The 17,963-nt window shown below is 37.2% G+C and overlaps 1 protein-coding gene across 1 annotated transcript in view; it reads right to left on the minus strand.

The window, feature by feature from the left end:
- SEMA3D (semaphorin 3D) overlaps positions 1-17,963 on the minus strand; it is a 162,066-nt gene that overhangs the window by 31,239 nt on the left and 112,864 nt on the right. Inside the window, exons 8-10 of the mRNA XM_004381477.2 lie at positions 15,156-15,270; positions 13,902-13,971; positions 10,915-11,059 (exon numbers count right to left, since the gene is read on the minus strand). Coding sequence (XP_004381534.1) covers positions 10,915-11,059; positions 13,902-13,971; positions 15,156-15,270 — 330 coding nt within the window. The remainder of the gene's footprint in view (positions 1-10,914; positions 11,060-13,901; positions 13,972-15,155; positions 15,271-17,963) is intronic.

Below are 17,963 nucleotides of genomic sequence, written 5' to 3' on the forward strand. Positions count from 1 at the left end.
CAGTCAGTGGTAGTAGCAGTGGTGGTAGCCGGGCACCATCTACCTGTACTGGACTCAGTCCAGTGGAGGCCTTGGTGGCTGTGGTCCGTTAGTCCTTTGGACTAATCTTTTCCTTATATCCTGTTCTCTTCATTCTCCCTTGCTACCGAAGGGGTGAGACCAGTGGAGTAAAGGGTTTTTTTGTTTTACTATCTAGTAAGTAATTCTCTCTCCCTCTCACTCCCATCCCTGGTAACCATCAAAGAATGTTGCTTTCTGTGTGTAAGCTTATTCTTAACCTTTTATAAAAGTGGTATTATACAATATTTCTCCTTTTGTGATTGACTTATTTCACTCAGCATAATGTCCTCCAGATTCATCCATGTTATAAACTGTTTCACAGACTCGTCATTATTCTTTATCATTGTGTTTGCCATTTGGTTCTTATTTAGCATATTCTTAACTGGATTTTGCTCTAAAGATCTAAGCCTGTGTCTTCAGTCATTGTTGCCAGCACTTAGCCTCCAGTTAAGCAGAATCTGTCAACTCGATAATGGAAGAAACCCTATATTTAATAGATTAAGCAGGGACTCAAAATGGATATGGAGCTCAAAGGATACAAAGCTCTTGTCCAATCCTAGGCTGCATGTTTAAGGCTCAGTAAAAGGCCATTCATAATAGGATTTATAGCTTATGATGCCTATGGAACCATCTGGTTGGTCTATCATTAGAATCAAAGCAAAAGCAAGATTTTACCTGCATTATATTTTTGAAAAAGCTCTCCTACTAAAAGAAAAAATAATCTCTTTTGACTTTGCAGCTGTAGTTATGCAGTAGCTGACATTTCAAAAGAATTATATCATGATATCCTGGACCCAGTTTTGATCTCAAAGCTTTAAATAGTTAGAATTTTTAATGTAAGGAAATATAGCTGATCATATGAACAGTTAGCAAAGAAGCAAATATGATAATTTTTCTTATTGGCCACCTCTGACAAAAGGTTGAAGTGTAACAAAATCTAAGAAAAAAAGAAAAGAAGGAAAACCTGGGTTCTACTGCCTATTATAAAATGATCTTCTTTGAAAACATATTTTTTTCTTATGGCAAGCTTTTCGTCATGGCATGCTGCCAGTGTTTGAATAAGATTTTTATCCTCCAGGTTGCTATGTGCGATCTCTCAGACTCATGTTTCCACTCTGCTTTCACAAATGAAAGTGATTTGGTAGAGTTACTCCCTGAGGTTTAAGACAGTACTGTTTGAACCAAATATTGTTATTTCAGTACATTCAGACCAGTAGAATTTTTGCTTTGATATTATATAGCTGGGCAGCACATAGATCTAATAATAATTCGAGATGCCAAGCAATATATGCAGGTAAGAATAAACTGAGAAAGAAAAATTCCATAAAGGAAAGGGAAAAAAAAAAAAAAGAAAGTATGGAAAAATACTACGACTAATTCAAATGGTCATATTCAATTGTTTTCCTTCAAAAGTTCCTAGAAAATTGTCCTATTGCAGATATATCTCCTGGGCATTGTTTTTCTCTTTATAGATATAGTTTTAATTCGTAGGTATTAGCACACACTATCTGAATATACTCTAGGGGATCATTTCTTTCTGCTTTTTAGCATTTGCCTGATTTCTACCACTTTAGCTCCTATAAGTGCAGGGAGTAAATCAGGGACATTATCTTTGTCTCTACATACTCTTTTAAAACGCTCTAAGACAGTTTAAAATTTGGGGGTGGAAAGAAAGAAAGCTACTGTCCAATTTTAAAATGACAGCATCTTGCTGGAAACATTCAGACCAGCACAGGAATAGAAAAGAGGACCTGCCTAGACAGACTCTGAGATGAAAGGGTAAACCCAACAGCAAAACGCCCTGGTTCAGCGCCTATCTCCCATGGCTGGCTGCCACAGCTGGTTAGGTGTGATCGTGTTATGCTTGGCAGATCTGCCTGTTTGCATAGGGCCTTTAGTAGTGCAGCGGGAAGCAATGGATAAGAGGAGAAAAATGGTTTTTATCCAATGAGAGAACTTTGCCCCTTGGCAAGGCACCAGACAGCTGTTCAAAGTTTTCTCCCCCTGCTGCTTCAAGCTATTCTCTACAGGTTGCAGTTTCCTTTTAAACTAATCAGGGGAATGACTAACGTGAGGGAAGACGTGGCACAACGGGTGTCTGAACCAGGCTTTCCTTTTTGGCAAACCAGGAAAAATAAATATGTAAAGGAAGCCTGATTTTTATTTATAAAGTACAAAAATGCAAATGTAATAGGTGTCATCCTATCCCTCCTGCTTATTCATCTAAGTGTCAATCTATAACAGATATGGGCAAGAAAAGCCCCTATATTAAATATCAGAGATAGGCCAGGGGCACAACTACAGGGGGGAATTGATATTGCTTTTTTTTTTTTTTTTTTATGTCTCCTTTCTCTTGGAGGAACATCTACACCAGAAAAAAAACAAAACGCTATTGCACAAAGTAAGTAGCCTGGGACTTGGAGAGTTTCATTTTAAAAGCAAATCCTGACCCTGTGGAAAAGAAAGCTGAAAACCAGCTGAAAAGTTTGATTTATGTTAGAAATCAGTTGCATCGTACCATTTTAGAGAAATGCAGGCTATATATAGTTAAAGAGAAGTGATCGTGATGCTTTGTAAAAATACTCCCCACCCCCCTTTCAGGGTAGTCAGTTCTAGGAACTTGGAGTCAGGAGATCCAGATTCTAGTTCTGCCTTTGCTTCTGCCTCTGCTTCACACTTCTAGGACTAGAACTCAGAGGAACAGAATTAAAGATATCCTCAGCAATTTAGACAGGCGGTCACAAGCAATGGTTGTGTTATCCAGTAAGTGGAAGGGCCTGCAGTGAAAAAATGCTGGGATGAAAATAAAACTGTAAATTCAGTGGGATAAAGAGGCAAGAATGTATGGGCTACTGACGCATATTTCCCCAAAGTTTTCCATGGATTTTAAATTAAGTAGGCAATCCTTACTTAAAACAACAACACAAACAAGAGCAACAAAAACAAAAACAAAAACGTAGTTACATTCCTGCTATGCATAAATGGGAGAAAAGCGTGAGAAAGTGTGAGAGAATTCTTCCATTACACTGAGCATTTTGTCGGGCTCCTGTGCTCAGACTATCACATAACACTATTCAACTCAAAAGAAAGATTAGAATACTAATTTTGAATTATGAAGTTTTCTTTGGTCAGATACACTTATGTTTGTAAGTCAACCTTAAAACTCTTTTCTACAATATAATCAAGAATATTCTTATAGGTCAGCCTAGGTCATAACCTACCATAAAAATTAGGAGATTACTAAAACAGAATTTTGAGATTATTTGAGATAAAGACATAGTACCATCACTTGTCTATGAAAATAATGTTACAGGATAGAGAACTGTATTACTGCAAAACCAAACATTTTAGGTAGAGTAAGAATAGAGAACAAGGTGCCCAAAGAATTCTGGAAATCTTTTGATTCCATGGTTACTTCAAACCCCTGCTGTTGAGAACATCAGCCAAAACAAATGTTGAAAATTTTCTGCAATCAGTCTAGTTCTAGGTCAAGTATCATTACATCTATATATGCAGGGCTATATATATATAATATAATATAACATAACAATATAACATAACATAATATAATATATAAAGGTAACTAGTTGATTAATAAGGAGTCCTGGTGGTGCGGTGGTTAAAAGGTTGGCTGCTACCAGAAGGTCGGGGGTTCGAACCCACCAGCCTTTCCTGCTTTGGTATAAATTACAGCCTTGGAAACCCTATGGGGCAGTTCTACTCTGTCCTATAGTCACTATGAGCTGGAAAAGACTCGATGGCAATAGGTAGTTGATTAATATATGGACTGATTTCTGAAACTGTTACCATCAAGTCGATTCTGACTCATAGCAACTCTATAAGACAAAGTAGAACTCCTCCATAGGGTTTCCAAAGACAGCCTGGTGGATTTGAACTGCTGACCTTTCGGTTAGCAGCTGTAGCGCTGAACCACTACTTGCCCCCAGGGTTTCCTACTTCTGAAAAGTCACATTCAATTTCTGTAAAGATCTGAATTCTTAAAATAGAATTGGGGAGGGGAGAAGTTTATTTAGATTGTTTAATTGAAATTGAACAATTCTTCAAGATTTTGCAGGACGTTTTAATATTATTATTTTTTCTCTTTTTCTCACTAAAAGGACACACTTTATTCAGATGTAAACCATGGAAAGGCAATAAATGAGAAGAAGGAAGTTAGCTTAGTGGTTTTGATATTTTATGTGACTTTAATGCTTCCTTCTCAAAGTAAACAAGAAGAGCAAACAAAAGCCAACAATAACCAAAATTAGAAAGAATGCAGAAAACGAGCATTTATTCAATCTATCCAGTGTCAGTTTAAGAGGCAGAGCTAGGGCAAAAAGTCAAGCCTTAGATACAGTCTAGGGTGAGTTTTACCACTTCATGGTGTTTACTGAGATGTGTCTTTGTTTCAAACTTTTGAATAAAAAAATTCACAAGGACCCCTAGAATCATCGTTTGCACCACCTTTTAGTAGTTACAATGAAAGAATGAATGGCTTTTGCTGGTGTTTAAGCTATTGCTGGAAAGTTCAAATATTTATCATTCACCAGTGTCCACATAGCGAGATCAAATATGAAATTAGAAGGTAGTACCCATAATTACATCCTTGTGCTGCCTACCAAAAGACGGAGTCCAGGTAGAAATTCACATGTAAGTCCAACCTTTAAAAGCTAAAAAAATTTAACATTAACCATTTGAGGGAAAATAATGGAATTAAAAAAATGAATTGTCATTTTTATAAAATAAGAAGTTTACAAATTGTCCAAAACTATAGCAAAAGGATTCAAGATTATTGAAACATTCATTTCTTACATATTTGAACTTCAAAAAGGAGTACTTTTTCCTCATCTTTTTGGTAAGGGAATGATGTAAAAACTGAAACTTGCTTTCAGGTACACAGTTACTAATATTTTACATTCAGGCATATGTCTTTAAAATTTCTTACGAACAAAGAATAAAGCTACACAGTAAATTTTTTTATAAGAAATCAAGTATGAAATTTTCTGTCTTTGCAAATCTTCCTTAGATTCTGAGTTTTCTAGAAACCTGTTTTTTTTTTTTTTTTGGCCTGACCTCAATTTGACATCTATATCTAACCTGTACCATTCTTGGTGGATGCTTCTATATTTTATTTCATTTAGAACTTATTACCAAGACCCAGCAGATCAGTAATGACTGAAAAAGTCCATCGAAGCAAAACACAGTTTGTGCAGATATCCTGTTTGAACACCAGAGGGCAGAAGCGACTCTGTAAATGTATCGTTGTGCATCCTTGAATTTCCAGGCATATTAACATTATAGAGTAGTGATATCATGGTAATGTTAAGAGTTTAATTTGACTTTATGTCACAGAAAGTACAGCATTCTATCAAAACTAAAAAATTACAGTAGCTATGGCATGCTGAAACTTGTAGTGTTTATTTAATTTAGTGATAATGTCAACAGAAGTCACTACTGGGAAGAACAACTTAGAATTTAACATTAAGATCAATATGGACACAGAAAATAAAAAGTAAAAGATGATTTTAATAGTCTACTTAAAAATTTTGGCTTAAATATGAAGGGACTTTCAAAAATGTTCTGACCATTTCATAGAAAGCCAATCATTCAGCAATAGCTGATTTTCAGACGTAGGTTGCCAGGCCTTTCTTCCTAGTACCTCTTAGTCTGGAAGCTCCACTGAAACCTGTTCAGTATCACAGCAATACGCAAATCTCAACTGACAAACAGGTGGTGGCTGTGCGTGAGGTACATTGGCCAGGAACCTAACCCAGGTCTCATGTATGAAAGGCAGGAATTGGTAGATCTAAATTTAATCCCAGTCCCAGCACTTCACAAGCTAAGACCTTGAACATGTGCTTAACCCTGATGGGCTTTTTCTTATCCATAAAATTGGGATAATAAATATATACCCTACCATGTTGTCATAAGAATGTAATGAAATAATATATATGTGCTTATCACAGCATCTGGATCATGAGTGTTCAATAATGTTTTTTCTGACGAAAATTTCTGAATTGGAAGCCTGTAGAAAATAGGATGAATCATAGCTTCACTTGTAAAACAAACTGAAATTAAAAAAAAAAAATGAGAGAGAATGCCAGGAGATTATGTAAAAATAAATGGAATTAATTTTAGTTAGGGCATTGAACAGTTTATCACATTTATCAATCAGGTGTATAGGACAGAAGACTGTTCAGAAAACTCCAGCCTTTCTCTTCATTATTCTGATTTTGGAGATATATTGGGAAAGTTATTTAATATTATTATGGGCATAAATTTTCTCCTTGTAAAATGAGCGCAAATTATATACTATGTTGTCTCTGTCTTACATTCTAGTTCTTACATTTTTGAATTTTATAAATGCAATTACTTGATATACCATGAAATACAATTGTAATGATTTTATGAATGCAGGGTTATTGAAAATGGAAATTAATGTATTTATCATATAAAGGGAGTTTGTGAAAAACATATATGTGTAACAGAATTTCATAACAGATAAGATATTCGTAACTTCAACATCAGCATTCCAAATGTAAAATACAATGTAGAAAACCACAGTAATAGCAATGTATGCAAATCACAAATATCATTAAGAACAAATATGACTAAAGAAGCAATGAAGTAAAGAGATTATACATTTGAACATTATTTGGTCCTAGTAATTTCAAAGAGAACATAGAAAGAACTTTGTTTTTAGTTGCTGTCAAGTTGATTTTGACTCATGGTAATCCCACGTGTGCAGAGTAGAATTGCTTTATAGGGTTTTCAAGGCTGTGACCTGCTCGAAGCAGATCACCAACCTGCCTTCCGAGGTGCCTCTGGGTGGATTCAAACCGCCAGCCTTTGGGCTAGTAGTTGAGCACTTAACCATTTGTGCCACCCAGGGACTAATTACTTGGAAATGATTGATTTCCTTTGACTACTATAGCTTTCCAGATAGTTCTGGGAAACTGGTCAGTAGGAGTGGTCATCACTATTCTTAAAGAAACCAATTGGAAAAGGCTGGTCAATTCAAATGTTAAAAATATTATTTTAATAATAATAGCATTAATACTATTGATACTATTATTATATCATTAATGCTTTACATAAATTAATTTAGACTGGCTTATGTGGTTGCTCTTTATATAAACAAGCATAGATACAACCCGAGCTGAGTTCAGAACAACAAGAAAGAAACCCCTTTTAACTAAAACCATAAGGTAAAATTGTTATGGATTGAATTGTGTCTCCCAAAAATGTGTATCAACTTGGCTAGGCCATGATTCCTGGTATTGTGTGGTTGTCTTCCAATTTATGACCTGATATAATTTTCCTGTGTGTTGTAAATTCTAATCTCTGCCTGTGGTTAATGAGGTGAGATTAGGCTATGTTAAAGAGGATTAGGGTGGGATGCAACACCAGAATCGACTTGATGGCAATGGGTTTTTGGCAACACCCTTACTCAGGTCACAGCCCTGAATGGATGTAAGGGGGATTTTCCTGGAGAGTAGCCTGCATCACCTTTTATCTTACAAGTGATAAAAGGAGAGAGGAACAAGCAGAAAGGAGAGGGACCTCATACCACCAAGAAAGAAGTGCTGGCAGCAGAGCGTGTCCTTTGGACCCAGGGCCCTCATGCTGAGAGGCTCCTAGACCAGGGGAAGATTGATGACAAGGACCTTCCCCCAGAACCGACAGAGAGAGAAAGCCTTCCCCAGGAGCTGGCTCCGTGAATTCAGACCTCAAGCCTCCTAGACTTTGGGAGAATAAATTTCTGTTGGTTAAAGCCATCCATTTGTGGTATTTCTGTTATGGTAGCACTAGATAATTAAGACAGAATTTGGCACTGGGAGTGAGATGCTGCTCTAACAGATATGTACAATGTGGAAATTGTTTTGGAATTGAGTAATGGGTAGAGGCTGGAAGAGTTTTTAAGTACATAATAGTAAAAGCCTAGATTTCCTTGAAGAGACTGTTGGTGGAATCATGGACATCAAAGACAATTCTGGTGAGGACTCAGAAGGAAGTGAGGAGAGCTGTAACACCAGAGACAGCACAGATGGCAAGAAACAGCAGTACAGAAATGGCGGCAACAGAACCAGGAGACTGGCACAAGACAATGCAGGAACTGACCCACAGAGCAAGGGAGCTGAGTGCCTTTGCACAGGAGGCTTCCTGGCAGAGTGCAGTGGCTCTGGGTACTGATTAGTGAAGCTAAGCTTGCTGACCCACAAAGCAAGAGAGCTGAGCACCTTCCAGCTGAGTTTTACTCGAAGAATGGGGTACCTCCAAGCAGTTACCAGTAGAGCTAAGAGCTTTGGAACACTTGCCCAAGCAGGGCAGATGCCAGTCGGGCCCAAGAGGCCTGAGGGGCCGAGATGCCAAGGAACCAGAAAGCAGAAGTTGAAGAGGTAAGGAACACAGGAAGCAGAGTTGCCTCAATCTCAAAGACTAGAGCCATGACCTCTGGTATTACAAAGTGCTAGATCTTCACCAACTCCGTTCCTGAGTGTGGGGCTGCCTTTCATGAGTGACAGTGGAACGGGGCCAGATCAGCTGCCTAAAACTGATGGGGGCAGAGCTGCCATGCCCAAGGGGCAGAAGAATGGGGCCTGCTGTGGCAAGGGGGTATAGGGTCACCACTAGGATGGATTAGGAGAATGGTATGCCCAAATCTGAGGGAGCAGAGTTGCCATCCAAGTGGGCCTGGAAGGCAGAGCTGAAGCCTAGAGCCGAGGGGCCTCCATCCAGAATCTGGAGAGTGTGGCTAACACACAGAATCTGGAGGGCAAGGCCATTGCCTAAATGGTCTCGAGAACAGAGGGTTATTTTCAAGCCTCAAGAGCTAATGTATTGTGTTCTGCTGACTTACTTGGTGCCTGTTATCCTTTCTTGCCCTCCAATTTCTCCTATTTGTAATCGAAATGTCTGCCTTGTGCCTGTTCCACCATTGTACTTTGGAAGCAAATAATTTGTACTCTAGATTTCACAGATGAAGAAGAATTTTGTCCAGGATGGAATTTGGACTTGGAGTTGATTTAAGACTTTTGGGATGATATGATGGGGCGACTGTGTTATACATGTGGTAAGGACATGAATTTTGGGGGGGCCAAAGGGTGGAATGTTATGGATTGAATTGTGTCCACTGAAAATGCGTATCACCTTGGCTAGGTCACGTTTCACAGTATTGTGTGGTTTTCCTCCAATTTGGGATCTGATGTTATTTTCCTATGTGTTGTAAATCTTAATCTCTGCCTGTGGTTAATGAAGCAAGATTAGGTTATGTTAAAGAGGATTAGGGTAGGATGTAACACTCTTACTCAGGACATAGCCCTGATCCAATGTAAGGGGAGTTTCCCTGGGGTGTGGTCTGCATCACCTTTTATCTTACAAGAGAAAAAAGGAGAGAGAAGCGAGCAGAGGAGGTGAACCTCATGCCATTAAGAAAGAGGCACCAGGAGTGAAGTGCATCTTTGGACCTGGGGTCCCTGTGCTGAGAAGCTCCTAGACCAGGGGAAGATTAATGACAAGGACCTTCCCCCAAAACGGACAGAGAGAGAAAGGCTTCCCGGGGCGCTAGCGCCATGAATTTGGACTGCTAGCTCCTAGACTGAGAGAATAAATTTCTGTTTATCAAAGCCATCCACTTGTGGTATTTCTGTTATAGCAGCACTAGATAATTAAGACAGAATTAAATTAATTTTGACAGTAACTAGGATATTTTTATCTAAGTTCCTCAGACTGACACAATCAAACATATCAAAGAGAGTATGTAGTGGAGTCCTCTGTGGAAAATTTGTCTTTCTGTCTCCATTACTAACTGTGGCCTGAGTGTGGGCTGTAGACAAAAATTAGTTACAAGGCATAATTCTCAAGCTTAGCATCAGATGCAAAAGTGCTAACACATTTTTTAAAAATCACAGGGATTCCATGAGAAATATAGATGTTTAGAAAGGATAAAGAATATCTCTTCAATGGCCCTTCCTTATGCCTGGTAATGTTTTTCCTTTCCCAAATTTATATATATATATAAAATTAAGCATTTCTTTGGTAGTTTGGTAGTTTGGAAGTTGTATACTTATGAGAACAGTCTTGTAAAATGTGAGTTGTCTTTCAGCCTCATGTAAAATTTATAGCTCTTTTAGACAAAGGCAGGGAAAGTGGTGACAATAACTAATGACCACCTCTGCAGCATCTTTAGCTTACAGTATAATTGAAAAATAATGGAATCTTGATGCATCGGCATGGAATCATTTTGATAATTATTTCCAATTCCTGAATATTATAGCATACAACTTCTATATCTACATATGTACACAATTTACTACAATTCATGTAGATGGTTTCACCCACAAATCCTTTCTGCTAAAATAACAAGGTAATTGAAATTAAAAATGAAGTGGTCTGAATGATTTCAGTTGTTATTTTTTGAAACAAACTTATGTAGAAACAGTTTAGAATGTGATGGCCTATGATATTTAATGCCTGGATACTCATATGGGTAAAAGTATCCCCAGGTAGGGCTCCTTTCTGAATTTTAACCACGCCCATCCAAAAAAAAAGATAGTTAATCAGAGATCTTAGAGGGAAGAAGAAAACAAATACAACTTAACATAAATTTCTTGAACACAGTAGCATAGTATAAGGACCAGGAGCGTGGACTCTGCAGCCAAAGAATCTGGGTTCAAAACCCAGCTCCACCATTTATTAGCTCTGTGACCTTGGGCAAATTACTGTGCCTGTCTGTGCCTGAGATTCCTCATCAGTAAACATGTTTCTGTAGTGAATAGCATAATTCATTACAGCAGAGTTAGAACTGTAACATAGGCTTAAGATAATAATTTGATAGTTAGGCTAGATACATACTGTGCCAGGTCGGGGATAAGGAATTCTTCCATCATATTGCACCCAACGATGGTCTGCACTTTCCTTATGAGCATATGGGCCATTAAAAACAGCCCTGATGTCAGCCATGCTATACACACAAACAGCCGAACCTTTGAAGATGGAGCTGAAAGAAAACAGGATTCAATCACTTACGGATTCATTCAACCGACATTTATTGAGCACATACTATGTTCCAAATACTGTAGACAAAAATGATTGAGCACATACTATGTGCTAAGGAATGTAGATTAAATGTGTCTGCCCTGAAGGAGATTATAGCCAGTAATGCTGAACAAAGTGTGATAAGAACTACGCCAAGTATGAGTAATGACAGGAAGCTACAGTGGTACATGGATGAGTAACCAGTAAAGGCTGCCACGTAAGTTTTTAGGGAGGAGATGACATCTAAACTGACACCAATGGATAACTGGAATTATCTAGAAAAATTCATGGATAAGGAATACTATAAAGGAAAGAGCATTATATTTATCCATATGTTCTTGAATTTTATTGAAACTATTATAACATAGTTCTTTCTAAAATGCTTAGAAAATAAAAAGTTATATTACCTATTTCTCAAAAAAAAAAGAAATCCTTTAGATATGTGGATAATAATTCTCTCACTTATCTTTTTTCTATAAAGTGAGTGAATGTCCATAAACACGTGCTATTAAATAAGTTCCTCATATGATTTTAAACTACCTTAAAAATGTTGAAACAACCTTCTTTGCTCCTCTTTGACTTTGAGTTTATAAATTATAACTTATCCAATTCTTAAAGTTAATCATAATCACACAGGATGGGAGTCCACATTATTAAAAAGCAGAAAAGCTCTATAGGAATTCTACAGATTTATTACAAACTAATGATGACAAGTGGTCACACTGTCATCAGATGTTTCCTTTTTTGTTTTATTCCTGAAAATTAAAATCATTTTCCTTGAATCTAAAATATTCAATGATTTAAGATCTTAAAAAAGAGATCATCCTTTCTGATCTCAGAAATATTATTTCAGCATCATACAAATTAGCTAATGATTCTCTAGTATGAGTATTTCAACTATTAATAGTCTTGGAATGACATTAATGGGAAATATAGGGAGGTGATGGTAAACAGGCAGTAGGGGGAAAACTGGCTGCTAAAGAAGTGAGGTGACGCTCCCATCGCATGATCTACCTATGACATTTGAAAGCAATGACGAATCATGCTTAATGGTATTGCTGTTATTACAGGTTAATTATGTCCTTTCATTGGACAAAGAATGTGACATACATCCCGACATTACCTCAGTCTTTAGGGAGGCATTAAAAACAAAACAAAGCACACCAAGAACAAAGAATTGCCTTGTAACTTTACACCCTGGGTGGGCAGAAACTTGGGGCGAAAAAGAAAACTGTCTTGGGGCTACATTTCCCTGGCACATATTTGTGCCTTGTGTGTGGAACACACAATGACTTCAAAGAAAGTCCTGTGACTGGAAAGGTGCCAAGAGAACTAGGGCTGAGATACCTAACTTGAGTAACAGGCACCTGGTCTTCCTGCATCTTTTTTATATTCAAATACAAATTAATGGAAAAAATGGAGTACAAAATAAGAGCATCTTAGCATATCTTCTTTACTCTTGTATGTAAATATTCACATTCAGTATCTTACAATAAATCAAACTGACTTGAAATATATTTTGACCTAATAGAGCATTTTAGTTTTTACATAACATATTGTGAATTAAATGAGGCTCAGACAACAAAAAGAAAGTTAAACTATAATTTACATGCAAAATACTTAAAACATTTATCCAAAAGAAGGCAGTGAGACCATTCCTCTAATACCAGTATCAATACCTCCAATTCCTCCAATACCAATATCGATATGCATTGATAAGATTGATAGCAGAGCTGTTCAAAAGGGTGAAAAGTATTTCAAAGAATGTGTTATAGGCAGTGATATGTATCAAGAGTAAAGATCAAGCTTAAGCTACCAAATTAAATAAAACTAAGAGAGTAGTGCTCACATATACTTTGAGAAATCTTCATATGTTGGTACAACTTTTAAGAAAGTCAGTGTCTCAAAGACAAGTACAGGACAGTGTTATGCAGAAAGATGACAGGGATAAAGGGACAGAAATTAGGAACACATCTTCAGTTCGAGTCTCATTTTTACTAATTAGCTTATCTTCTCTGGGCAAGTAATGCAAATTTCCTTTGCCTAAATTAGTAAAACTGTAAAATGGTGATAATAAGATCCACTCCCATCCTTATGAGGTAATGACGAAGTGCAAATAAAATAATCTCATGACTATATCCAAACCAACAATAACAATGCAGCATTTATTTAGTACAAACTCTATGACAGATAGTTTGGAAGTATTTCTAATTATGATTGTGTATGCATATACTTTTTGACCCAGTAAGTTTAGTCTGGGAATTTATCCCACAAATATGCTTGCTGGTGTGGGGAATGGCACGTGTACAAGGTTAGTCACTGCAACATTATTTGTAACAGCAAAAGTTTGGAAATAACAGAAATGTCCATGTACAAGGCACTGGTTAAATAAATTATGGTAATTAATACAGAGGATACTATGCTGCTGTAAAAAGAACAAAACTTTTCATGTATTGGTATTAAAATATTTCGGTGAAACACTAAGTAAAAAAGTAAAATGCAGACAGGTGTACGACATGCTATCTAAAAAACCCAAAACCAAACCCACTGCCGTCAAGTCGATTTCAACTCATAGCAACCCTACAGGACAGAGCATAACAGCCCCGTAGGTCTCCAAAGAGCAGCTGGTGGTACGAACTGCCAACCTTTTGGGTAGCAGCCATAGCTCGCCATAGCTCTTAACCACGGTACCACTAGGGCTCCATGCTATCTAAAAGCCAGGGACAAAAATAATATATAACTATATTGGCTTACATACACATAAAAATTCTCTAGGTGGATTAATAATATTTTTCTGAACATACCTGGTTGTAGTAAAAACTCCGTATACTACAGGATTTCTTTCATCTCTTGTGGGGAGTAAGTAAATATCTTCTATAAATGGGAAAAAATATATTTTTATTTTCCAGTATTATAAAAATGTTCTTTTCTTGAACGTTGCAATATTTATGAGACTCTATTTAAACAGTGTGTAAAATTAAGATAACAATGAGAGCCACTATATTATGACCTAAGACATTATAGTTAAAAAAATGCTTTACTCATTAGCTGTGTGACATTGATTTAAACATTTAACCCCTTAGGCGTTTACTTGAATCATCTATAAGTGAAATGGTTCATTGACAATCTCCATGACTTTTCCAACTAAGAGTACATAAATTCATACAGAATGTCAACCTAAATCACAGGCTATTTTTACCCTCCAGTGTAAAGATGACATTGTCTTGAAATAGTGTCAACTTATTAGCAATTTAATTTCATTTTTGGTACAATATGAAAATAGCTACAAGCTATACATGTAATTAGTGCAGTATGGATATTAAATTATGTGCAAATAATGTCTTTTGAAAGATTGCTTAAGATGTGAGTGTGCATTATATACATGAGAAGCCATCTATAAATATTAAATATATCTTTTACTATTGTATAATATAATACTACTGAAACCACTTACTGTTATGGATAATCATTTTTTTACATTCCATGGCAAAAACACAAACAAATTCAAGGAGATAAAAGTGAATGATGCTAAATTTACACTCAACCGAAAAGAAAAAAAATCCGTCTAGAATTAGCTTTGAGGGAGATAAGAAGGTGAAGTGAAAGAGAAGAATCTCTTCTAATGTTCCAGAGTTTTCTTTTTATTAATGAGTCTGAAGGACACAGGTCACCAAACCTCCTGTGGTATCCAGCAGAGGGCATCCATAGAATAAGGAACCCAAGTTCTTCCCACCTGAAAGGGTGGTTCCTTCCAAAGGGAGAGACTGCATAGAAAATGGACAGGTTGAACGTTGCTGTCCCGGAGCTAATACCTTTCTGTCTCTTGCTGGAGTTTTCTTTCCTTCACTGACTTTGAGGACTCTTACAAAGAAAGGATCTGCTTTCATTCCAATGTGCCCAGACCTAGAGCATCTTTATGTGCTTTGATGTGTGTAAGCTTAGTAAGGACCATTTCTGCAACCTGTGGTGAGCTATATAATAAGACTTTGGGCTGAAATAAAATAAATACTGAATTACTTAGTAAGCCTTTGTTAAGTAAGAAGGAGTGTGCAACTTACGAAGCTCATCAAAATGAGTATCTGCCCCATCACTTCCAGGAATTGAGCAAATCAATCTGGCCTTAAGAAAAGTTGTCCATTTGTTTATCAGACTGCGTTGTCCTCCTACATCATTCTGACAAAAAGGAAAAAAAAAAAATAAAGATTTACCAACATGATTGTATCACCAACTGTCATGGATTGAATTGTGTCCCCCCAAAATATATCAACTTGGCTAGGTCATGATTGCCGGTATTGTATGATTGTGTAATCTAATGTGATTTCCTTATGTGTTGTAAACTCTATCACTATGATGAGGTTATATGTGATCTCCTTATGTGTTGTAAACTCTATCACTATGATGAGTTTACACTGATGAGGTTTACAAGATTAGATAGTGTCTTAATCCAATCGCTCTTGAGATATAAAAGAGAGAAGCGAGCAGAGACACATGGAACCCCACACCACCAAGAAAGCAGTGCTGGGAGCAGAGAGCATCCTTTGGACCTGAGGTTCCTGCACTGAGATGCTCCCAGATCAAGAGAAGACTGATGCATCACAAGGACCTTCCTCCAGAGCCAACAGAGAAAGAAAGCCTTCTCCTGGAGTTGATGCCTTGAATTTGGACTTGTAGCCTACTAGACTGTGAGAGAATAAATTTCTCTTGTTAAAAGCCATCCACTTGTGGTATTTCTGTTAGAACAGCACTAGATGACTAAGACACCAGCTAAAACTGGTGCTGTTACAGGTAGTGTCTTAGTGATGTTATTGTTTACAAAGACACAAAGCATACATATTTAGTCCTTGAATTTTCTTTTTGAGGGGAAAGGCAGTTTTGTCCTTCAACACAAAACATTTTTCTAATGGTGAAATAAGTGCAATACAAGCAACTTAGCTCTACTGTATGAGAAGATGCAGAAAGGCTACAGTAAATAAGGCAAGCTTGGATTCAAATACCATCTCTGTTAATGTTTTGCTCCATGACCTACAAAATGTTATTTAATTCTCCAAGTCCCTATTTTTTTAATCTATAAAAAATTAATGCCTTTGTCATGGACTGAATTGTGTCCGCCAAAAAATGTGTGTATCAACTTGGCTAGGTCATGATTCCCAGTATTGTATGATTGTCTACCATGTTATCATCTGATGTGATTTCCCTATGTGTTGTAAATGCTATCACTATGATGTAATAAGATGGACTAGAGGCAGTTATATTGATGAGGTCTACAAGATTACTTTTAAGCCAATCTCTTTTGAGATATAAAAGAGAGAAGCAAGCAGAGAGACACGGGGACCTCATACCACCAAGAAAGCAGTGCCAGGAGCAGAGCATATCCTTTGGACCTGAGGTTACTGCACTGAGATGCTCCCAGCCCAAGGGAAGACTGATGCATGACGAGGACCTCCTCCAGAGCCGACAGAGAGAGAAAGCCTTCCCCTGGAGCTGATGCCCTGAATTTGGATTTGTAGCCTACTGGACTGTGAGAGAATAAATTTCTCTTCGTTAAAGCCATCCACTTGTGGTATTTCTGTTATAGCAGCACTAGATGACTAAGACAGTATCTAACACTAAGAGTGTACCTATTGTATGTGATACCCACAGTGGATCATTCTTTACATCCCCCTCCATTAAACACTAGAATAATTTTCAGCAATAATTCTGTAAAAATAAGTACTAACCATCAGTTTCTTGATTTTTCTCTAAGTTTATAGTGATCAACAATTTAAGAAGAAGAATAATTTCCAAACTTATTCAAATTCAATACAATACATCATGAACAAACCTAAATTTGCACTTAACAAACAAAAATATGACACCTCACAAATTGCACTATGTTTCACTGTTTTAAATTTGAAATGATTCAAAATCACTATGGATTTACTTTTGGAACAAATGTATATAGTTGAGTTCATATGTGCTGGAGGCTAACTGTACATATACAAAGAAATATCCATACACGTACAAAAACCAGAACCAAACCCATTGCTCCATAGGGTTTTCTTGGCCGTAATCTTTCAGAAAGCAGATTGCCAGGCCTTTCTTCCAAAATGCCGCTGGGTGGGTTCAAACTGCCAACCTTAGGTTAGTAGTCGAGTGAAAACCATTCGCTCCACCCAGGGACCCTACATACACATAATAGAAACGCAATGGTAACCCAACAATGTTTAGAGCTTGGACCAACAAAATACTTAGATGGCAGGAGTATTTTATCACTGATACTGTTTAGAATTGCTGGAATCTGGTGATAATAAAAAGTACAATAGCTTTTAGCTGGTTTTCTAATAGTTTTAAATTCTTACCAGAATATGCAATCCCTTCTCTCTTGTACTCTCACAACCCAATTGGGATATGTCATTAACATCTTATTTGGCAAGTGCTTAATAAATACATGTTTAATAATTAATGAATAACTAACAATACAAGATAAAAGTGATAAATGTCTTTAGAAAGACAGAGGTTGACAGCCAAGGAATTTGAGTCTCCTCTGAAATTTCTTTATACTGGGGAAATAATGATTCACTGAAGAGTTAGATTTAATACTAAGTCTTAAAAAATATCTGGAGTTCTGGCAAAATGGCGCTCTAGACAGAAGCACCATGCCGTCCCTCCATAGCAAAGATCCGAAAAACTAAGCCAAACAGAGAATACAGCAATCCTGAAACCCTAAAACATCAAATGAAGAGATAAAGAACTCAGCCAAGCACCAGATGGAGTGAGAAAACTGACAAAGAATGGAGAGCGAGGAGAGATTCATGCAGAGGTCCCCTACCAGCTAACGCAGCGCGGATCCACCATCTTGGACTCCTATCGGAGACCAGCAAATGGGG

Source organism: Trichechus manatus, unplaced genomic scaffold (genome assembly GCF_000243295.1).
Source record: "Trichechus manatus latirostris isolate Lorelei unplaced genomic scaffold, TriManLat1.0 scaffold00085, whole genome shotgun sequence".
Classification (NCBI taxonomy): Eukaryota; Metazoa; Chordata; class Mammalia; order Sirenia; family Trichechidae; genus Trichechus; species Trichechus manatus.